The sequence below is a fragment of the Anthonomus grandis genome, chromosome 24 (genome assembly GCF_022605725.1).
Source record: "Anthonomus grandis grandis chromosome 24, icAntGran1.3, whole genome shotgun sequence".
NCBI classification, from domain to species: domain Eukaryota; kingdom Metazoa; phylum Arthropoda; class Insecta; order Coleoptera; family Curculionidae; genus Anthonomus; species Anthonomus grandis.
The window spans coordinates 697,171-719,836 of record NC_065569.1 but is presented as its reverse complement, the minus strand read 5'-3'; the positions used below and the strand labels follow the sequence as shown (position 1 = coordinate 719,836).

General features: G+C 35.2%; 1 protein-coding gene across 1 annotated transcript; it reads left to right on the top strand.

Moving 5' to 3' along the window:
* The first annotated feature begins 6,875 nt into the window (after positions 1 to 6,875).
* LOC126749335 (uncharacterized) lies at positions 6,876 to 8,644 on the top strand. Its single transcript, XM_050459006.1, has 3 exons — positions 6,876 to 7,149; positions 7,794 to 8,324; positions 8,514 to 8,644. Exons 1-3 carry the CDS (start codon positions 7,014 to 7,016, stop codon positions 8,642 to 8,644), a joined length of 798 nt encoding a protein of 265 aa, XP_050314963.1. The 5' UTR covers positions 6,876 to 7,013.
* The last annotated feature ends 14,022 nt before the right edge of the window (positions 8,645 to 22,666 follow it).

The window sequence follows — 22,666 nt, the reverse complement described above, 5'->3', positions numbered from 1 at the left end:
TACATAGGTACATAAGGTCATTACAAGTTAAAACTAACAAAGTTTACATACATATTGTTTGCTTGTTTTAGAAATACCAGCACACTCACAATGTGCCCATTTCGAGCACGATTGACATCTAACCCATGTTTCCTTGGACTTGGACATAGAGTACAAACTGTTACAATATAGGCAGGGTGGATCATCTTCGTCGTCTTCATCTTGAAACGGCTTTTCATTATCAGAGTTTTCGTCCATTGGGACAAAGTGTTCGGATGCTACTATGGCAGCCTTACGTACTTCTGCCTTCCGCTTTCTTGGGTTTGCTTGTATCCCGGATGAACTTGGAAGAGGGGAAATGTCTTGTGGGCGAATAACTGAGATATTGTTTATATTCAATGAATGGTTAGCCACTTGAGTATCACCATCTTGATATCTATCTGTGACCATTGCAGGGTTAAACAGATAATCAGAAAATATATCTGGGTTTAGCGGCCATATTCCTGTTTTCATAAACCCACTTACAGCATTTTGATTTGTAGCTGCTTTTCCATATGCCGCAGCTAATAACCCGCCAATCTGATATGAAGAAACAGTTCTGCCTGGATGACATTTTAGCCATTTTGTAACTTCTTGATCATAAAATGTTTTTAATGGCCCAAAAAAGCACACATCTAAAGGTTGCAGCCGGTGGGTGCAATGAGGTGGGAAACATATCATTTCTATTCCATTTTCTTTAGCAAATCTTGTAACATCTAGAGTTTTATGGCTAGCATGACCATCAACCAGAAGTAACACTTTATTTGCCTTTGAAGGATTAGAATATTCTCTAAAATGTTGCATCCATTTTATAAAAATCTCGCCCGTCATCCAGCCTGTCTCCTGAGCTATTTCCAATGTACCTAAGGGAGCCTTGTCGGTCAGTTCCTTTTTCCAGTTTTTTCTGGGAAAAAAGAAGGAGGAATATAGGCTCCTGATGCGCTCATGCAAACCCCAGCCGTTATATGCTGCCCCCTTTCAGCACTTGAAATTAAGCCAACTTGTTTTCGACCTTTGGTAGCAAGTATTCGGCTAGGGTTTTGGACAGTAGACAGGCCAGATTCGTCTACATTCCAAATGCGCGTGGGGTTGATATGCTCTTTTTCAATTGTCTCTTGAAAAGTTCTAAAAAAATTAGCAATTTGCGGTTTATTGAAGGATTGTGCTCTGGCGGCCGAAGTAGCTTCAGGCTTGCTAAGAGATATATCGGGGTTTCTGGACCTAAATCCAAGTAGCCAATCCGAACCAGCCATTTTAGTAGTTGAGTTGAACCTGTGTGCAATTCCATTTCTTTCTGCCAGTTGATACGCCAAGTTCATCGCATGATAAACCAAATAAACAAGATGCCAATAATTTGATATGTTGAACTAGGTCCCTCTCCAACTCTACGGAAAACGTGGTTTCGTATCGGCCTAGACCCTTATCAGTAGCTCACGCGTGGTTTTTCTTGAGTAATTTCCAACCATTCTAAAAAAAATAAGAAAAAATAATTCATTTTGAGAAACTGTAAAAAAATAAGGGCAAAATGACATACTATGTCATTTTAGCCATATAGATCCTATGTCATTTTACCCAACTTGCACCACAAACACGTGTTTATTTATAAAAATATTATTTATCAAAAAAAATGTTAAAATGTTGTTATTTTACCAATAAATAAGATTAATACATTCCTGTAATTAGGTTAGAGCGTAAAAAATTAAACTTTAAATACTTTAGTTAAATCTTCTGTTTTAAAACACAAACATTTTGTAGACTTGAAAAAATACAAAGCACGCCCTATGAACATTAACGCCAAACTAATCTCGATATTTTTAATACGCGTAATATAAAGACATGCCGAGACACTGTTGACATAAAGTTATTCCGAAAAATACTGTTGCCAAGTTGGAGATTTTGTACCTATGTTGTTTTACCCTAGTATGTCATTTTAGGCCAGCCTCCCCTACGCGAAATACCGATGGTCGATTTGTGGTTAATTTGCCCCTAAAACATTTCTCTGACGTTCTGGGTGATTGTTTAGAAAGTGCGACCAAACGCTTTTTTAGTTTGGAACGAAAACTGAACAAAAATGTTCATTTAAAGCAGGATTATACTAATTTCTTAGAAGAGTATGAATCCCTCGGGCATATGTGTCAAACCAATTTTGACCAATTAACAAAAAGGTCTTACTTCCTACCTCACCATTGCGTAATTAATAATTTAAGCACCACCACAAAGTTGCGTGTGGTCTTTGATGGCTCTGCGAAGACATCTAGCGGCTATTCTCTTAACGACATTCTTTTGGTTGGACCAACCGTTCAGGACAGTTTATTTTCTATTTTGTTGCGATCACGGCAACACAAAGTTCTTGTTACAGGTGACATTACTAAAATGTATCGCCAAGTCCTGGTAAAAAATGATCAACGCGACTTGCAATTAATTCTTTGGCGTTGTGATCCATCTAAGGCCGATCATTTTAATAAAAATAAGTAAAATGGAAGATAATCCAACATTTAATGTAAAATTTGTACAAATCGTTGAAAAATACAATGTTTTGTATGACCATATCATGGAAGACTACTCAAATAGGCATGTGCAAGTAAAAGCCTGGAACGAAGTTGGAAAAGAAATAAATGAAACTGGTAGTGTTTACTTTTATAATATAATATACAGCGTGTCCTGGTAACATCTTACGAAATGGGTTTTTTTTATTATTGAGTAAAAAACACAAAATGTTCAGAAAAAGTTCTGGTTTGTTAAAAAATAATATTTTCGTGCAAAATGTTTTTCTATTGTATACGGGGAGGTTAAAAAATATAAATGTCTTAAGTCTCCTTGAGTTAACAAAATAAAACATATTCAGAAAAGTTCTACTTCGTTAATAAACAAGATTTTCGTGCAAAATGTTTTTCTATTGCATACAGGGAGGCCCAAACATTGAATGAACGAAGCAGACTTTTTTTTGAACATTTTTTGTTTTTTTTTTTAACTCAATAAAAAAACCCATTTGGTAAGAAGTTACCAGGAGACGCTGTAATTATAAACATAATTATTAATTTAAAAACGTGAAGAAAAACAGTTATATTATTTTAGGGCTGATTTACATATGAACATAATCTATCTCGCAATATTATCGCCTCATTTGTGCGGCGCTGATATTGAGGGTGAAAATTTTGTATTATTTGTTGTGTGTTATTATTAGGGTAGGGTGGGGCTAGTTGAGCCGGATTTGGAAAAATGAAGAGTCATGTTGTTATTATTTAATATAAATAATTAAACATTCTAGGGATTATTGATGTATATATTTGTTTTTAAAAAGCAATTAATAAGTTTGACGAAATATTGTTTTATTTAGGTAAAAATTACTGCAATATGGCTGGGTACAGTTGACTCAACTTACCCCACATATGGGCCAACTTGAACCGAAACATGGGGCCTGTTGAACCACACAAACTAAACTAGCATAATGGGTGGTTAAGTCAGTTTTCTGATAAATAATAAAAATCTAATTTTAGAAATACTCAAAAAAATTATTACCAAAACTAAATTAAACATTTTGGAAATTAAAAACTAATCGCTGTCGCAGTTTATACACATATAATATATACTAGTACCCGGAGTGCACCTTAAATGAGCCCATTTTTTGCAATTGGAACACTGTATCCATTCTTCACCCGAAACACTATCTGTAAATGCTGCTACGCACATCAGACATAAACATTCATCATCTTCAGACTCAGATGATGGCAATGGGGAAAAAGATTTCTTATTTATTTTATGCTGTTTTATGTTCTTGGAAAACTTGTTTTCTTTTTCTCGAGCAACGACTCCTAGAGTCTTTCCCTCGTCTGAATGTGAAGAAGTAATATTGGACGTCGCTCTTTAGTTTTCAATAGTGTATTACCTGAGTAGGACACGTCTGTTAAAATAGCTTTTTTAGCAGCTTCTTTCGTCTTTTTGTCTACTTTACCAGAACTTTTCATTTTCCTTTTGCTTTGTTCTTCAGCAAGTGCTTCTTTTTCTGGCGTGTCTGTCAAAATCACGCAAGCTCTCTTCTTTCTCTGGTTTTGTGTTTTTCTTAGTCCTGCCTTAGGTAAAGGCCGCAAGCTTTCAGGTGAAAAAACTCCAGTAGATGTAGATGGTATGGCGTTGTCATCAGGTGTTTCTGGAGCTATATGGTTTGGGAAGTGCTGGCAGAAATGCTGTTATTTTCTGTCGACGGCGGCTGAGATATAGATTCGGGAACTGGACGATCAGTCACATATGATGGCGCGAAATCTGTATCAGAAAATATATCACGATTATAAGGGTATATACCTAATGGCAAAGCTGTGGCAACAATTTTTGGTATTTCGTATATGCTAATTGTCTGTCCGGGGTTGTTACGAAGCCATGCATCCTGGGCAAAGGCCCGAAGACTGACACGTCCAGTGGACTGAAGTTTGTGGGTGCAGTGTGGTGGGAATGAAAGCGTTACCAATTCGTTGTTCTTTGCATATTCTACGGTCTCAATTGATAAATGTGATGAATGATTGTCCAGTAAAAGTAAAACAGGAGACTGTTTAGTAGGGCTTGTATGTTTGTAGCGCGTAACTCGGTTCAAACCAATTTATTTCCAACCCGTGTGAGTCATACCTACTATCCAACCACAAAAAAATTACTAAGTCCAGACAAGCAAATTTTGTTTTAAAAGATTCAGAGATTTGGTGGCCGCCAGCTTTTAGACAGTGGAGAAGGTAGTGGGAGAAATTTTAATAAGAGCGCCACTTGATTTAAATATTTTACACCAAACCCTGATATATTATGATGGTAATATAAGCCCCCCTTATCAAGAAAATGATAACCTATAATGCCTGTACCTAGATCCTAAAAGCTGAAAATAATTTGGGAAAACTCAAATAACAATCCATAGGTCCACCAGATTGATATAATCATCCAAGAATTTACATAGTCACTTCCATTTATATAAAAAAATTAAATTCCACTGAGATATTTAAATTTAGATAATTATTAAAAATGTAATACTGTAGTAATTTTAAGTAAATAAAAAAATTGATAAAAGAGTTAAGAGTTACTTGAGGTGTGCTTAAGGCGAGGAATTAGTAAAAAAAAACAAATCCGCACTGAACTACTGTTCAATCTGTTTTTTATATAGGTATAGGCATCCAAATTTTGCTTCCTTCCAGAAAAATTAAATATTTTATAAAATATCGATTTAAAGGTAGCATGGAGCGTAAAGGAGTGGCTAAAGCATTCAGCCACGCGCATAAAACATGGTGAAAGGATTTAAATATTTGCCTCATCTATAGGTTACGACGTTTCTGTAAATGTTCATGTTATAAACCTTCTTTTTTCTTAAAAATTAGTTCAGTTGCGTTTAGTCTTAAACATTGATTGAGTTATTTTTTTCATCAAGTTTACGTTTGTGTAAGAATACTTTATTCTAACAGTTTTTTGTTAAACATTATTTCAGTTGAACTTATTTTGAGTAATGTTAATATTTTTTTATTCTTAGATTAATGTTTACGTTTGTGTAGATATACATTAAAATATTTACCATTTCTTTTGGTATAAATTGGTTCAGTTGCGACTTATTTAAAGAATGTTAATATTTTTGATTTTTAAATAAAGTTTTTGTTAATAAAATTAAAACTAATGTTTTTAATTTCATCTTACCACTACCCCTCCAATCTTAAGATTTCAGAAGTTGATTTTTTAACACTAACACTATATTAATTTCTAAAATTCAAATCCAATAAAATACACTAGTTAACAGAATATAAAGTAAAAATTATATTATTTTTATTTATGGGTAGGTGTCTAAAGTTTAAATCATTATATTCTTTTTGTATACCTACGCTTCAAAAGACCACCATTACCATTTCTGATAAGTTATATATTATACTAACTACTGTCATATGTTTTTTTTGTATGTAAGTATTTTTGTAATAATGTAAAGTATTACCATCAGTATCTACGTGTCGTGTATATATTATGTATATGTATAGTCATCATCAGACATTATTGGTTTTGGTAACCTGTCAAAAAACCTGCTTTCTACTATTTACAACTATGTGCCTACCTACTATTTACTTTTCGTCAGGTGGAAAGCAGTTTTTTTGACAGGTGACCAAAACTAATTATGTCTGGCAGCAATTATGCATACGTATTTCAAACAATAGCTAAAAACGTCTAACTAAGGTTTTTCAATTAAGTTGCTGAAACGTTTTTTTTTTAGGAATAATTACAAAATAGAAATTACGTTAGAAAAACGTGTTCTTATTGATCATTTTACACGTTATTTATAATCCAATATAAACGTCTTTTTTACGTTTATTTAAACCAAAAGATAGTTACAATATATCATCAACGTACACTTATTCTCAACGTTTCACTTTACACGTTTCGTACAACGTTTATATGCGCGACATTTTTGGGTTGATTGTACGTTATTATTAACGCTTTTAAATTTTGGTGTTTCGTCATTTTAAACGTTTTAAAAACGAATATGTGTTTATTTGGAAATGGGACTTATATGAGTAAAAAATTATATGAGTTACAATTTAATGAGGGTTTACACGCAGGAACAAAATTAACTAAAAAACATATTAATTTTGAAAATAATGAAATGAGTGTAAAATTGGCTATGCAAATCCTTAGTGAAAAGGTTTTTAATGCTTTTAGACTTGTCAAAGAATTAGATTTAGTTGAATTTAAAAATTGTATGCCAACTGCAAAATTCTGCTATATTTTTAACAACATTTTTGACTTACTTAATTGTAAAAATAAATTTTCAAAAAAAAAACAAATATAACATTTGTATTGAAAGTACCACAATTTTCCTTCGCTTGTCCTTGATATAATTATCACACTGTAGTTTCCGTGAAACCTACTCGTCAGCACGAATTTTTTAAATAACAAAAACGCTCGTCTCCGTGTCCCCAAGTCGGTGCGTACCTCATTCCGTTTTTCGTGCTCGTCGGCGATAAATAAATTTAAGTGATTAAATTAAAATGTCGAAACGATCTAGTTCCTTTGTTCGCCGGGATAAAAGTGGTGAAATAAAACGTTTAAAAAGACAATTAAAAGATATGCAGGAGCAATTAACCAATATTCTAAGTTCATCTAGTTCCAGCGAGGAATCACCAGGTAGGGTTTTTTATGGTTTTACATTGGAAATGTTTTTTTTGATGTTGCAAAACCTGAAATGAAATCGTACGATTTTTTCAGTTGTAATAATTTTACAAATATTAAAATATCAAACACAGGGGGCTATATTTTAATTTAATTTAGCAAGGGACTTATCAGATCTTAAAATAATTAACTGCAGGTTCGGTTCGGAGGTCATTAGGCCGTCGACTTCCTTTCCTTGTTTATTTAAAAGCAAGGTTGTTTATGAAATTAAACCCTAATGATTTTTTGGCTCAAAAAGTTTTATAGGCCAAATTGACGTGCGTTAGTTTGGTAAATTATCGCTTATTATTACTATAAATCGAGTGAATTTATAGGCTTAGATAAAATGCCCATCATACTTTGCCATTAATTCAGGCGAATTTTGGCAAATAAGTATATGGATATGCATATTGTATATACACTATTAAGTAGAACTTAATAAACTAAATTAACGTGCGTTATTTTAGTTAAAAATATGCGTTTACAATCGAGCGATGGTATACGCATAGCGAACCAGGGGTCTGGATGTAACCTTTTTGCTATTAGATCGGGCGATCTTTAGCAGATATTTTAGGAAATAGTCCTATGAAATTATAAGTAAAGAGGGTTTATCTTTACAGATGCTTCAGATAATGAGTCACAAGAATCACAAGTTCTGGGTGCTTTACCAACAACCAATCAATTGCATCCCTTAGAGCCAGAAATTACAATAATTGAGGATAGTGCTACCCAGGCAAATACTAATATTCCAGAACAAAATATTACTGGACTTGGTATTAACCCCGATTGCGTTACTACTGAAGGAAAACCCCTACATGAGGAAATTGTGGTTCGATGGACCTCATATTTGTTAAAAGGCCTAACTAAAGATCAGAGAAGGGAGATAATAAATAAATATAAAATTCCAGCTAACTGTAAAGCTCTGATTCCTCCCCAGGTCAATAGTGAGATTCAGGCTTGCTTGCCAAGAGCAGCGCACGAACATGATTGTTTCATGATAGCACTCCAAGAGCAACTGGCTCATGGACTATCAGCAGTGGGGACTGTGTTAGAAAAAATGTTACCGTTTCCAGAACAGGCAAATGAATTAAAAATCTTGGCAGACGCCTGTCAGTTGTTCACCAATATACATAATGCCATCTCAACTCATCGTAAGTTTAAAATAGTTCCTCACCTAAACGGGGACTGTAAAAAAGTGGCAAAGACGATGGAAATAGATGAATTTTTATTCAGTAAAAATTTTGCTGAGGCAGTTAAAAATGAACAATCCATGAAGAAATCTAGCACCATCTTCAAGAAGAAAGCTGTACCTTCATCATACAGCGCCCCGGGTACTTCAGGTTACCATCAGCCCAGCTATTTAAACTACCAGCGTCAACCGAACAGGGACAGAATGAAACAAAAGAAGGAGAGGAAGCCATCAGATCGTTACCACAAGCAGAGTGTCAGGAAATATCCATACCGGAAGTGATTTCTGCACTAGAGGTATATCCTTATGCGAAACGTCTTTCACAATTTTTACAGGTTTGGGAAACTCTAACCCAGGACCGGGCGGTCTTGGGCTGGGTTAAAGGGATATTTATAAACTTTTCCTCAAAACCTAAACAAACAATTGAACCTTTAGTAAAAATTGTGAAAGATCAAAAAAGAAACTATGAACAGTCATTAAAACAATTACTTAAAATAGGCTGTATTGAGAGTTGTTGTCCAATAGAAGGTCAATTTGTATCTTCTTATTTTTTAGTAAAAAAACCAAATGGGGAACATAGATTTATATTGAATTTAAAAAAACTTAATGCCTTTATTCAAGCTCCTCATTTTAAATTGGAGGACTATAGAACCGTTTTAAAACTTATAAATAGAAATTATTTTCTCTCAAAAATTGACCTGAAGGATGCATATTTTTTAGTATCGATAAGGAAAAATTATAGAAAATATTTTAGATTTAGGTTTAATGATATCTTGTACCAATTTAATAGTTTGCCCTTCGGTCTTAACATAGCCCCTTACATATTTACCAAAATTCTTAAGCCAATAGCAAGAGCTCTTAGGCTTTTAGGAATTATAACAGTTTTTTATTTGGATGATATTTTAATAATGAGCGATAACAAGGAGGAGTGTCAAAAGAACACCTCACTAGCAGTGAACCTCCTTCAGAGTTTGGGTTTTATAATAAATAAGAACAAAAGTATATTAACACCCATACAATGCATACAATTTTTAGGTTTTAATTATGATACTATAAAAATGTGTATTTCTCTTCCAGAAGACAAGATAAGAAATATACAGCAATTAATAAAAAAATTTAAAAGGGAAAATAAAAAGCACACTCTTAGGGAGTTTGCTGCTTTAATAGGTAAATTGGTAGCTTCTTGTCCCGCGACAGAATATGGGTTCGCACATATAAAACCCTTTGAAAGAATAAAACAGGCATATTTACAGGGCGACTATCTTAATTACTGTAAAAAAATAAACATACCAAAATGTTTATGGGAGGAATTAGATTGGTGGCAAAACAATATAGGATTAGGACAGAATATAAAGCCTAAAGCTTTCTCGAGCGAGATATTTTCTGACGCTTCACAATCTGGCTGGGGCGCTTTTTGTGAAGGATCTAGTTGTCACGGTTTCTGGGACAACCAGGAAATAAAAATTCACATAAATTATTTGGAAATCAAGGCCGCGTACTATGCCTTGAAATCTTTTACTAAAGGCAAAACAAATGCTCGCATTTTACTAAGGATAGACATCCAAACAGCCATATCTTGTATAAATCGCGGGGGAAGCGTAAAATACTCCTATTTAAACAATATTGTTAAAGAAATGTGGCGCTGGTGCGAGGAAAGGCATATTTTAATTTTTGCTAGCTACATTCCATCTGCCGCAAACTTTAATGCTGATAAGGAATCAAGGTCACTTTCCATAGATACAGAATATGAATTAAATAATAGAGAGTTTAATAAAATCATAGACTTTTTTGGATACCCTGAAATAGATCTTTTTGCCACGAGGCTCAATAAAAAATGCCCAAGATTTGTTTCATGGTTTCCTGACCCAGAGTCCGTTTCTGTGGACGCTTTCACAGAAGATTGGTCGAAATTTTATTTTTACGCCTTCCCTCCCTTTTCAATTATCACTAAAGTATTGGAAAAATTATATTATTATACAAGATAGGGCCTTAGGAATCCTAGTTGTTCCCCATTGGCCAACCCAGCCTTGGTTTCCACTATTTAATAAATTATTAATCACATCTCCTATTACCTTTTATCCACATAAACATCTTCTTATTTCCCCTTTTAGGGAGAGTCATCCGCTTCACAAGGAAATTTCCCTGGTGGCAGGGAAATTATCCGGAGGACTTTCTTCAAAAAAGGAATCCCCAATGACGCCATTGAAGTTTTAATGGCCTCTATAACAGAGGGCACCCTTAAGCAATATTCTTCGTGTTTTAAAAAATATTGGGTTTTCTGTTTAAATAAAAGAGAAGATCCATTAGTATATAATTTACAAATATATTTAGACTTTTTAGTGGACATTCTGAACAAGGGGAACTCCTTTTCAGTAATTAATTCTTATAGGTCGGCATTAAACTTATTATTCAGCCCATCTACAATAGATGAAAAAATTATAAATAGGTTTTTAAAAGGAGTATCTAACATACGTCCACCAAAACCAAAGTACAGCTTTACGTGGAACCCTGATCCGGTTTTGAAATACTTAGAAGCATTATACCCGTTAGATAGTTTAAGTTTAGAGGACTTAACTTATAAGCTTGTCACACTTATGGCATTAGTGTCAGCTAGTAGAGTACAAACCCTTTCCATGATTAAAATAAATAATATTAACGTATCTTTAGAGAGAATCGAAATTCAAATTACAGATAGGATAAAGACAACCGCTTTAGGAAGAAACCAACCCTTACTAATCTTTCCTTACTTTAGAAACAAACCACAATTATGTGTGGCGTCCACTATAGAGACCTACATTAAAATTACAGAGCCTCATCGTAAGGTTAAAGAACAAAATCTCTTTCTTACTATTAAAAAGCCTTTTCACGCCGCGTCATCGCAAACCATTAGTCATTGGATCAAGAAGACCTTGAATCAAGCAGGAGTAGATACGTCAAGCGAAGGAAAATTAAATAATTAATCGACTTACCTGAAGGAGGATTAATTATAATTTTCCGAGCTTGTCCGTAGATATAATTATATCCCAGCCCACCCTTAGATATTTAAAAATATATTATGTACTTATTTAGTTCCCAGATATCAGGTGATTTTCAGTACACATGCACTCCAACGGAATGAGGTACGCACCGACTTGGGGACACGGAGACGAGCGTTTTTGTTATTTAAAAAATTCGTGCTGACGAGTAGGTTTCACGGAAACTACAGTGTGATAATTATATCTACGGACAAGCTCGGAAAATTATAATTAATCCTCCTTCAGGTAAGTCGATTAATTATTTAATTTTCTGAGAGAAAGTGCCATATTGTAGGGCTAAAAAAAATGATGGTGTCTCGCAAAATTGGATTTTTGGATCTAATAATTTGCCTAAGAAATAGGTTTGAACTTTATGAAAATGAACTTGGTCAAAACTATTTACTCACATTCAAATTAAGTCAAGATCATTTAGAGACATTCTTTAGTTGTATCAGAAGCATGGGAGGTTTCAATAACTACCCCAATGCTATACAATTTGAGAGTGCTTATAAAAGAATGCTTGTACGTCATGAAATAAGTAATACATACTCCTCAAATTGTCTAGTAGATGGGGCCGAAATATTGTATGTAACTTCTAAACAGAAGTTATTTTCAGACTCTGTTGTAGATGAAAATATTAATTGGCAACCATTTGACCATGATTATATATCTACATTATGGACTTTGACACCATATGTCGAAAATATTTTTAAATATATAGCAGGATATATTGTACAAAAAGTATTAAAAAAACAAATCATTATGCGGCGTTTGCGCAGAACAATTAACAAGCCAAGAACATGATGCTCTCCTAATAAGTTTAAAAAATCGTGGCAAGTTAATCTATCCATCCCAACAGGTATGTAAAATCTGCATGTTGGCAGAAAGGGTTTTCCGAGATAATCTGCATCTTTTATTAAAAAAAAATATTAGGGATTTTTTAATTTTGAGGATATTTAACTGTGTGCAGGATCCCTTTAATAATATTGAAATGAATACCCATATTTTATCACAAGAGCCACTGGATAATCATAAAAGCCAACTAACAAAGGTAATAATTGAAAGCTATGTTAAAATTAGGCTTTTTCATGAGGCAAAAACCAGATCAGAGAAAGATAGTAGCATTCGACAGAAATACACAAAATTAATTTTGTTTAAAAACCAGTAAACGCTATTTGACTGCCAAGGGGGTGGTATATTTTAATAAAAATAAATGAATTTAAATACATACATATAATATATGAATGGATGTAAATTAAATAAATATTTGAACCAACTAGTTTTAATGTGTTTTAATGCAAATAAATAAATTTGTATTTAAAAATAAGTGTATTAATTCTAAGAATTATTTTGAGTAAATTGTAAACATTTTTTGTAGCTTTCGTAATATTTGTATAGAATATAGTATTTACTTGCATTTTTTTTTAAATTAGTAGATTTCATATTAGCCACCTGAATACCTTATTAACTAATCCACATAATATATTTTATGATTTGCCAAAGAGTGTTCAAGGAACTAAGTCGAAAGGCATACATTTTTACTATAAATAATATATAGTAGTAGCACAAAACCTTGCAATAAGAGGGTTATGAAGTCAATGCTGTTAATTTGCATCTTATGTGAGATAATTACTTTCTCGGCAAGCATGTTTAAACTTAACAACATTGACAAAAATTCATAACTCTTGCCCAAGTTTTTTTCTCTGCCACCGGTAACTACAACTCAAGCTACTGGTCAAAAATTAAAACATTAAAATCCCTATAGAACTTTATATAGTATTATATAGGTATACAGTTGAAAAATTCCGCTTATAAATTGGAGTATTGTGTTAAATGTATAGGTATGTAAAGGTTACATTAAGACTAACTCTTACATCTGTCCCGAGAACATTCCTTTAGTTACTTGGAAAGGAAAAAAATTTAAAGCAAGAAATAGCTTTGTTCTAGAAAAAATCCCAAACCAGTCAGCGCTAGTACTATTGATTTAATTACATAGCAACCGGATTTTTACTCCTGCATCTATGGTCTTTGGCCAATGGGCATGCCTAATTTGGGATTCTTGTGAGAACAAAGCTAATATCCAAATAGAAATACCTAGCAAAAATACTCGGATACAACTTTTCTCCAACCAAATTATCTTCAAACATTGAAAAAGAATGTCAAAACGATAATCATAATAAGTAGCAGAATTACCAAGTTTTCAAAATACCTACAGTTTTATGCTAAACTTTCGATTATCCTATCCTATTTGATGAAAACAATCTATTATTATTCTCCAAATTCATTCATTGCCAAATTCCAAATCAAAAGAAAAACAAATCCTTTATTTGGAGGTTACCCTGTTTACCTATTAGTATTTAAAAGCCGGCAATTTTGAGAGAACTTCATTGGTTCAATAGCTGCAATAACAGCGCGTTTCTTGAGACATGCGAGTAGTGTAAAAAAAGCGGGTGATGGTGACGTAGCACCGTGTATTTCTTATGGACTTCCGGTGGAGTTGAAAAAGGGGCGGAGCCTAATAGGTCACGTGACGCATGCGCGAAATGGAGCGTTCTGATTGGCTGAATGTAGTGGGTGGAGGGAGGTGCGGGGGGTACTATGTAGAAATGTAGAATGCTGATTGGCTGAATGTAGGATGTACAATGATTAATGATTAGGTGGTATGATCCAGGAAGTGTCGACCTCTATGTGTGTTTAGTAAAAATTGGTACCGAACAATAATTAATAATGCAGTTTTATTTAATTAAATTAAAAAAAAAAATTCTTAATTGTTTATGAGATTCAATCCTAGAGAGGTCTCTATAGCTCCCTACACACACACAGTTTGACTCGAAGGCCGGTCCGCGAGTCTCTGTTTGTGCAGGTAAATTTTTGTGTCTGTGGGCGAAATCTGATGGAGCGTTCAGTCCCTGGCGCGGCTCGACAGATATCCGAGTATTTTGATATTTCGTGCAAAACTGAAGGTCAGCCTCGGTGTGTGTGGTTATTTCACTTCAACGCTTCATGCATTTGGGCAATATTTTGAGGTTAGATATTCAATATTCATTCAAGTTTTGTTTATTGACAATTAATATTTGTAGACTAAAAGCGTAAGATGGAAGACCAAGAAGAAAAAACAACTAGAAAAACGGAGAGGGAAATTTTGACGGAGTTTATTGACTTGTACAGAAATTTGTTGTTTATGGAGGGTCAAATCAAAAGAATATTCAGATAAATTTAAGAAGGAGGAAGCTTATAAAGTTTTAGTGGATCATATGAAACAGTTAAATCCGGAAATTAAGAAAGACGATGTGGTGAAAAAAATTAATTCTTTAAGAAGCTGTTTTCGGAAGGAATTCAAAAAAGTTTCAGCTTCGACCAAAAGTGGATCAGGAATTGAACGTCATGGAAGTTAGCAACAGAATCAGAAACGAAAATCAAATTTTTACAGTCGCCCAGATAAGTTCTGCATGCAATCTAATTTTTCGCATATTTAAGGATTAAATCTGATTTTAAACATTTAAAATAAAGTTAAGAGAAAGACTATAATTACATATAGACAAAAAAAGTGTAGATTTGATTTTTTTTCGGTATAAAAGATAAATGTTTGTTAAATAATAAATAACTTAAAAAAATCACAGTACCTAATTGTTAAAAGTTTTGTTACACCTTCAAACTTGGTGTATAAATAAAAGATAATAAAATACATGATATATCTCAGAGACACACGTTTTTTCAGGGGATGAAGGGGTGTAAGCCACCCCCAAATAGTTTAAAAAATTGTAGTAATTAGTAATAATTTTGTTACACCTTAAAACTTGGTGAATAAATAAAAGATAATAAAATACACCATATATCTTAGAGACACACGTTTTTTCAGGGATACTTCATAAATAAATTTAAAATATTTACAATTTTCGTGCTTGCATATTGCATATTCAATTATTTTTGATTCGTATGGTCGATTTTTTTTATTTACTCGGTAACCTTTAAAAACAATAACACATGTTATTTGGTAGGAAGATATATTTTCCTTCCAAAAATTTTGCCTTATTTCGGCCTGTTGTGTTATATCTGTATTATTTATGAATCGTTTTATTTTAGTACTAACTAATAAAGAAAATTTATTTGAAATATTTTGTATGTTATAAGCCGGCTGATTTTTGCCATTTTCATTGACTACTTGTGGTTTTTGGAGTCTTGGACTAGATAAATTTATGGAATTTATTAAGTTTTCTCTTTTGTGCACTTCGGTCGTTGGAATTAAGTTACAATTATTTTCAGATTCAAAATTTTATTCGGGTTGTCTTTTAATAACATGGGCTATTGCATATTCATTTCTTTTAAATAAAGCTAAAATTTTCATTCTATTTTTAAAATTATCTTTAAATTCAGAAAATTACAGATCTGTGAAAGCTTCGAAGGACTTGCTCTTGGAGAACAACTATGAATATTTGCAATTTCATATTTCATATTAGATAAAAACTCTCCTATTTTCAAAATATATAATTCATTTCCACGTTTTTTCGGTCTTCCTGGGATACCTGCCATTATAACTGAAATTGTGTGATTAACTGACTTGACACACAGAATATAACGATTACACTTAAAAATTTTCTCTTTATTTAAGCTTAAATATTAAATTTCAATAAAAACCTTGTAAATTAAGATATTATTTAATAAAGTGATTATATATATTCAAAAGCCGACTTAGATTAATTATTATAAAAATCCAGCTTAAGTTAGTCTTGACTAAATTGTAACCTTGGATAATTTTCTTACCTAACCTTATCTAACTTTACTAAGCCTTATCTAACTTTAGTTAATCTTACTTAACCTAACTTGACCTGGTATTTCCTTATCTAACCTTACCTAAACTTACCTAACTTTACCTAACCTTACCCAGCTTTGCCTAAGCTTACCTTACCTATTTACCTAACTTAACCTTAACTAACCTAATATAATCCAACTTAACTGCAGTGTAAAAAGAAAATCATAAAAAAATTAGAAAGACATTTGTGTAAACAAATAAATAACAAAAATTAAAATCACCCAAACTAATTAATAAAAAACCACTACTTTACAACCTCACTAGACAAAACATCTAAATGTTATATAGCAAAGTAAGCGAATAAGCGCACAAAATTCCGTCCTAAGTCCAAAATTTTGATATATTATTTGGACTCCTGGTCGTCGGTATATTAACTTTCACCGTCTTCTCGAAGCAAAATGCATCTTAGTGGGGGCAATTTTTCCATCATACACGTGCGGACCTTCGTGAGTGGAAGACCTATTGGCCTTCCCTATCGATAAGTACCGAGCGCTTCCGAGTGAGTGCGAGAATCGTTTTAGCCAAAGTGGCCGCGTCGAGATTAGTGAAAGTGAGTGAAAAAGAGCTGCTAAATACGGCAGACTCAAAAGAAAGCAGGGGCCCCGGCTTCAAAAGTGCAGTGCCAGTTCGCGTGACTGGAATAGTTCGAAAATCTTTAGAATCGCGGAAAAGCAGAGTGTCTTCTAGAAAAGGGGTAAGTGATTGTGATTTTGATATTATGCATGCTGGTCGAGTTGTAGATACAGACAGCGAGAGTGAAGATCTAGAAATTTTAAGTAAGAATTACATCAGATCAGGAGACAAATCTCCACTATCGCTGGCTAGTGTTAGCAAATCCTAGCCCAAAGTAGTTAGACGCCTAAATTCAGACAGCAAGATTGTTAAATTAGTAAATATGGTCCCCAGTGCGCCCATAGTGTCCCCCCCCAGTGAAAGTGAAACAGTGAAACCTAAGATAAGCTACTTAAAATCAAAATCCTTTAGTGAAGTGCGCGAAAACCCTAAAATGTCCCTCACCCTGAAAAACACTAGTAAAGTGACCCCCCCCAGCAAAATGACCCCCCCTAAAAACACTAGCATAGTGACTCCCCCCGCTTCAGCTGCTCCTGTAAGCCAGGAACAGCTAGAAAATATACTCGGCAAATATATGAACCCTATGACGAAGCAAATCGCGAAACTCCAGAGCGAGATAGCGGAGCTCCGGAAGGAAAACGAGAAGCTTAAGCTGGAGCTCTCTGCTGAAAGAGAGGCCAACTTAACTAAAATTGCCCCAAAACCGATCGTGACAACCCCGAATGTGACTCCAAAACCAACCCTTAAAGTGACCACTGCTTTACCAAAAGAAAACCTAGACGACTCCAACTGGCCAGCTCCCAGTGCAAAAAGAGCTAAAAAGAGGGCTGCTGCACCAATAAGCAATCTGGACGAGATGGAAGTAGATGAGGCCCCTAGAGGACAGGAAGGCCCTTCAACCTCCCAGATCAGCTATGCTGATAAGATAAAGACTGCTCCATTGGCACAACCAAAAGTGAGGACAATTCCACCTGTGTGTATCAAAAATCTTAAAAACTGGCCTAAGCTAAGATTAGATATAATCAAGAGAGAGATCAATATTGAAAAGGCCACAAGAAGCTCCGAGGAAGTGAAAATCTTCCCTAAAACCGCCGAGGACCACCGCAAACTTACAGCGCTATTTAAGGAAGAGAATAGGCACTATTACACGCACCGCCTTGAAGATGACACAAAATTGCACGCAGTCCTGAAGGACTGGCTGAAGACACCCCGACAGAACTCATCGCGCATGAGATCCAAGAACAGGAGAACTTCAAGGACATCGAGGTCTGTGCAATGACCTCAAGGAAGGACAAACAAGCATTGCCTTGCTTCATACTGAAGACAAAAAATGCCAACATTTTTGAGATTAATCGGCTATTAGACATGGTAGTCAAAGTTGAGGAAAGGAGGAAGAATTTAGGACCTTCCCAATGTTTCCGGTGTCAGAAACTGGGTCATACCCAGTCCTACTGCACCATGCAGGAAACATGTGTAAAATGCGGAGAAGCACACCCGTTCAAAGAGTGCCAGCTACCTAAACCCACAGGAAACGACGACGCGAGAAACGCGAAATGTGCCAATTGCGGAGAGCAGGGGCACCCAGCAAGCTATAGGGGATGCAAGGCCTTTGTTAATTTCAACAAAAGGTCCAAACAAGCCAAACCACAACCAACAACTGCAAAAAAGACAGAAAAACCCACACCACAAAATAGACCAGTAGCAACAGCTACTGCCACCGCCTCTACCACCCAAGAAGAGGAAATCATCAGGAAGATTCTTCCGTCTCTCCTGCAAGTTGTTAAGGAACTACTAAGGAACAACAATGCCTAAAACCTGCGTGGCATCCTGGAATGTTAGAGGACTCCGGGCTCGACGACAGGAAATAGAACACTTCCTTATTGAGCACGAGCCGGAAATACTGGCATTACAGGAGACCATGCTAGTCCAAGGCACCAGACTCTCCTTCAGGAACTACTACACCATGGGCGGAGTTAGGGGGGGGCTTAGCCCCCTTTAAAATGAAATTAGCCCCCCCAAAAAAAAATTGTTCAAAACGTAAAAAAACAGAAAGTATAAGACTTAAAGAATATGTGCTTGAAGCTTCCACTTCCGCAGTACACGAAGAAACGTTCTTAAATTCACCTTTGATAAAAAATGAGGCACAAAAGTTTTGGCTAATTTCAATTTATTATAGGTCTCTCAACAATATAATAAATCATCTAAAAATAAGATTTTCCTCCGAAAGTCAGAAATTAGCTAAATCTGTCTTCAATTTTTTGCAGATGGATTTTGATGGTAGTTTGGAATTCATTAAATTGTATGGAGATAGCTTTTTAATCGATAAGGAGCTATTAAAAGCTGAAATGACCGTTATTGGGAATTGCATAAATAAAAGCCAGAGCCACAACATTACCATTTCTGATATTAAACATGTATTAAGAAAAGAGACTTTTCCAAATGCATATACCCTTATGCAAATAGCATTAGTTTTGCTAATTTCTTTAGCGTCTTGCGAACGCTCTTTCTCAACAATGAGAAGAATTAAAAATTGGTTTAGGTCAACGATGGATCAGGATCGATTTAGTTCTTTAGCACTAACCACTCTTAGTATTGAAAGTGGTCTAACAAAGTCATTGTCGCCAGATGAAATTTTAAAAGAGTTTTTAAAAAAAGGAAATCGAAAACTATTATTAGAGTAGTTATAAGATAATTTTATTGGATTTCATTTTATTTAAGGACATTTTAAATAAATTTTGCTTTTACTATTTTTTAAGAATTATTGCGTTTTATTAAAATGATATTGGTTTTGAAGATGACAGACAATGGAGAAGTAATATCTAATTGTCGGATTTGCATTGTCTTAATTAATTTAAACAAAGTTAAACACGACGTTTTGGTTGGTAACTGCTGTTTTGGTTAAACTGCTAGTTTACACTTAATATAACATTTTAATATAATAATGGTTGGAGATACTTACCAACCGAAACGTCGTGTTTAACTTTGTCTAAATTAATTAAGTCCGACAATTAGATATTAAAATGATATTATTTTGAACTTTGAAATTTTTCTTGAAAGTTTAATTTTTTTTTTTAAACTAGCGACTTTTGACTTTTGCTGTGTATGCAATATACTCCAATACATATACAGAATGGTTCATACATTATGGATATTGCAATAAAATTCAGAAACGTGTTCCTTGGATGAAATCTAATATGAAAATAAAAGTAAAACAAATTCATGATATTATGTATATAGTACATCAAATTAGAATAGAAGCTGTTTAAGACTATTCTTTTTTTTTAATAATTTTAACGGCTTATAAGTGAAAATGAAGGTACCCACCAAAAAATTTGTTACCTCCGGAGGCGCCTGCGGCGGACTTTTCTTTGATGGCCACCCCCTCACCTCTTCGTGTAACTCTGCCCCTGGATGGGGGCTTTAGCCCCCCCATTTTTAAGGCTCTAACTTCGCCCATGTACTACACATACCGATTGAACAATCCCGAAAATCTTAACCACGGTGTAGCGATCCTGGTAAGACAGGACGTAAAACACCATCTGATTGGTCACAAGGACCTTGGGATTAGCAACCTCTCAATTATGGCGACAATTAATAATCAAGAGATTGAAATCACTACAGTTTACAGAACACCAAGAGGCCTAATTGAGGAAGCAGATATTCAAGCTCTACTCAATGGACGCAATCCCAAGATCCTTATAGGAGATCTCAACGCCAAATCCCCTATCTGGAATAGCAGCTAGGAATGCCCAAATGGAGCCATACTTCAAAATTATGTAGAAGCAGAACGAGCCTATGTTATAGGCCCAGACCACCCAACCTATATCCCGACAGGCAGAGGGAACCCTCAAGTATTGGACGTTGCAATCTTGAAGTTCATTTTAATGGACTTCGAAATTGAAACGGGCAACGAAGGGTCCTCTGACCACAACCCTATCAAGTTAACATTTGGACAAGGAAACAGCACTCGCTTCATAAGAACGAAAACCAAAACCAACTGGACAGGATTCAGAGAAGTGCTTAAAAACACTTTTCCAATCCTAAGAATTAAAACAAAAGGAGAACTTGATAATGCTGCAGCTATCTTTGACGAATCCATCATGCAGGCCTACAGCGCGAACTCAGTGGAGAAATCAGTCCGACAGGGCTCGATTGAAACACTGCCCATCGGGCTGCAGGAATGCATAAGGGAGAATCGAAGACTGCGAAGGCAATATACAAGAACGAGAACACACCAGCACAAACAAGAGCTAAACCACCACTCTACTGTACTGCGCCAAATGTTAAACAATCACAGAGACAGCGAATGGAACAGGAAACTGAGGAGTTTAAACACTCAGGATCACTCAGCCTGGAAAATCCAAAAAAACCTACGAAGACCAACACAACAAATACCTTCCCTGCACGGTAGGAATGGAATAGCCTACAGCGATAAAGACAAAGCCGAAGCCTTTGCTGTCACACTTGAGGAGGTATTTAGAGAAAACGAAACAGACTTGGACCTGGATGATGAAGACAGAATAGAGAGAGAAGTTAGAGCCATTTTAAGAACAACAACCCCGGAAACAAACTTAGATTTTGTCACTCCAGCGGAAGTCCAAAAAAGCGCCCGGGAACGACAAGGTTAAGAACAAGATGCTGAAGGAGCTCCCACCGAGGGCGATCACTGCACTTGCAAATATTGCAAATGCAGTGATTAAGTTGGATTATTTTCCAAAACCCTGGAAGAGGTCCAGCATCATCTTGTTCAGAAAACCCAACAAAGACGCTACCTTCCCGATAAACTACAGACCTATTAGCTTGCTGTCGTCCACCAGCAAGATAGTAGAGAAGTCCATAAAACAAAGACTTACCAACACAATCAACGATCTAAATGTAATACCAGATTTTCAATTTGTCTTTGTTAAATCCCATTCGGCGGAACAACAAGCCTTAAGAATCACTGAATATATAACAGAGGGATTCAACATTAAATCAGCAACTGGAGCCGTTTTTCTGGACATAGAACGCGCTTTCGATAAACTCTGGCATATAGGATTATTACATAAGATGAAGAGACTAAATTTCCCAATTAAGACAATTAAACTTATTCACAGCTACCTACATGGCAGATCCTTCCACGTTAGAGTACGCAACGTGACATCCCAAATCAAGACGATAGAAGCGGGAGTACCGCAAGGCTCAGTCCTCGGCCCCATTCTATATAATATATATACAAGTGATCTACCAACTTCACCAAATATCAAGACAGCCCTCTTTGCAGATGACACTGCTATCTTGGCCAGGAGTCGCAACTTAGCGGTTGTTGGCAGAGCGCTACAGGGCAACTTGAACCAAATTGCCAAGTGGTGCTCTGACAACAAAATCAAGATCAACCCTGCCAAAACTCAAGCGATCATTTTCCAAAAGAGACGCATCCCATATCAAGGCAACTTGACACTTGAAGACACCGAATTAGAATGGCAGGACAATGTGAAATACCTCGGAATAAACCTCCACAAGAGGTTGAACTGGGGAGATCACATTGCTGCCAACATAGCAAAGTGCAAGAAAGCAATGACACAACTTTATCCTATTCTAGTAAGGAAGAGCGAGATGCGACAAGAAACAAAGCTGCTTATAATAAAAGCAGTTATGAGAGCCCAGCTGACGTATACCTCAACGGTGTGGGGGTATGCGTCCAAAACCAACATCAAGAGACTTTCATCCGCAGAAAACCAGTGCATTAGGACCACCCTAAATGCACCTTGGTTTATTAGGAACATCGACATACATCGAAACATAAATTGGACTTCGAACCCCCAATTTATACTCAACAAGGCCCAAAAATTCTATGAAAAACTAAGAAATCATCCATGCCAAGATCTGCAACACCTAACAAACTACGATCCAGCAGTAGAAAGACAA

Coding starts and splice junctions, on each gene's coding strand:
- LOC126749335 (XM_050459006.1), top strand. CDS start 7,014: ATGTCGAAACGATCTAGTTCCTTTGTTCGCCGGGATAAAAGTGGTGAA. Junction 7,150..7,793: donor TTCCAGCGAGGAATCACCAG/GTAGGGTTTTTT, acceptor TTATCTTTACAG/ATGCTTCAGATAATGAGTCA. Junction 8,325..8,513: donor TAATGCCATCTCAACTCATC/GTAAGTTTAAAA, acceptor CGGGTACTTCAG/GTTACCATCAGCCCAGCTAT.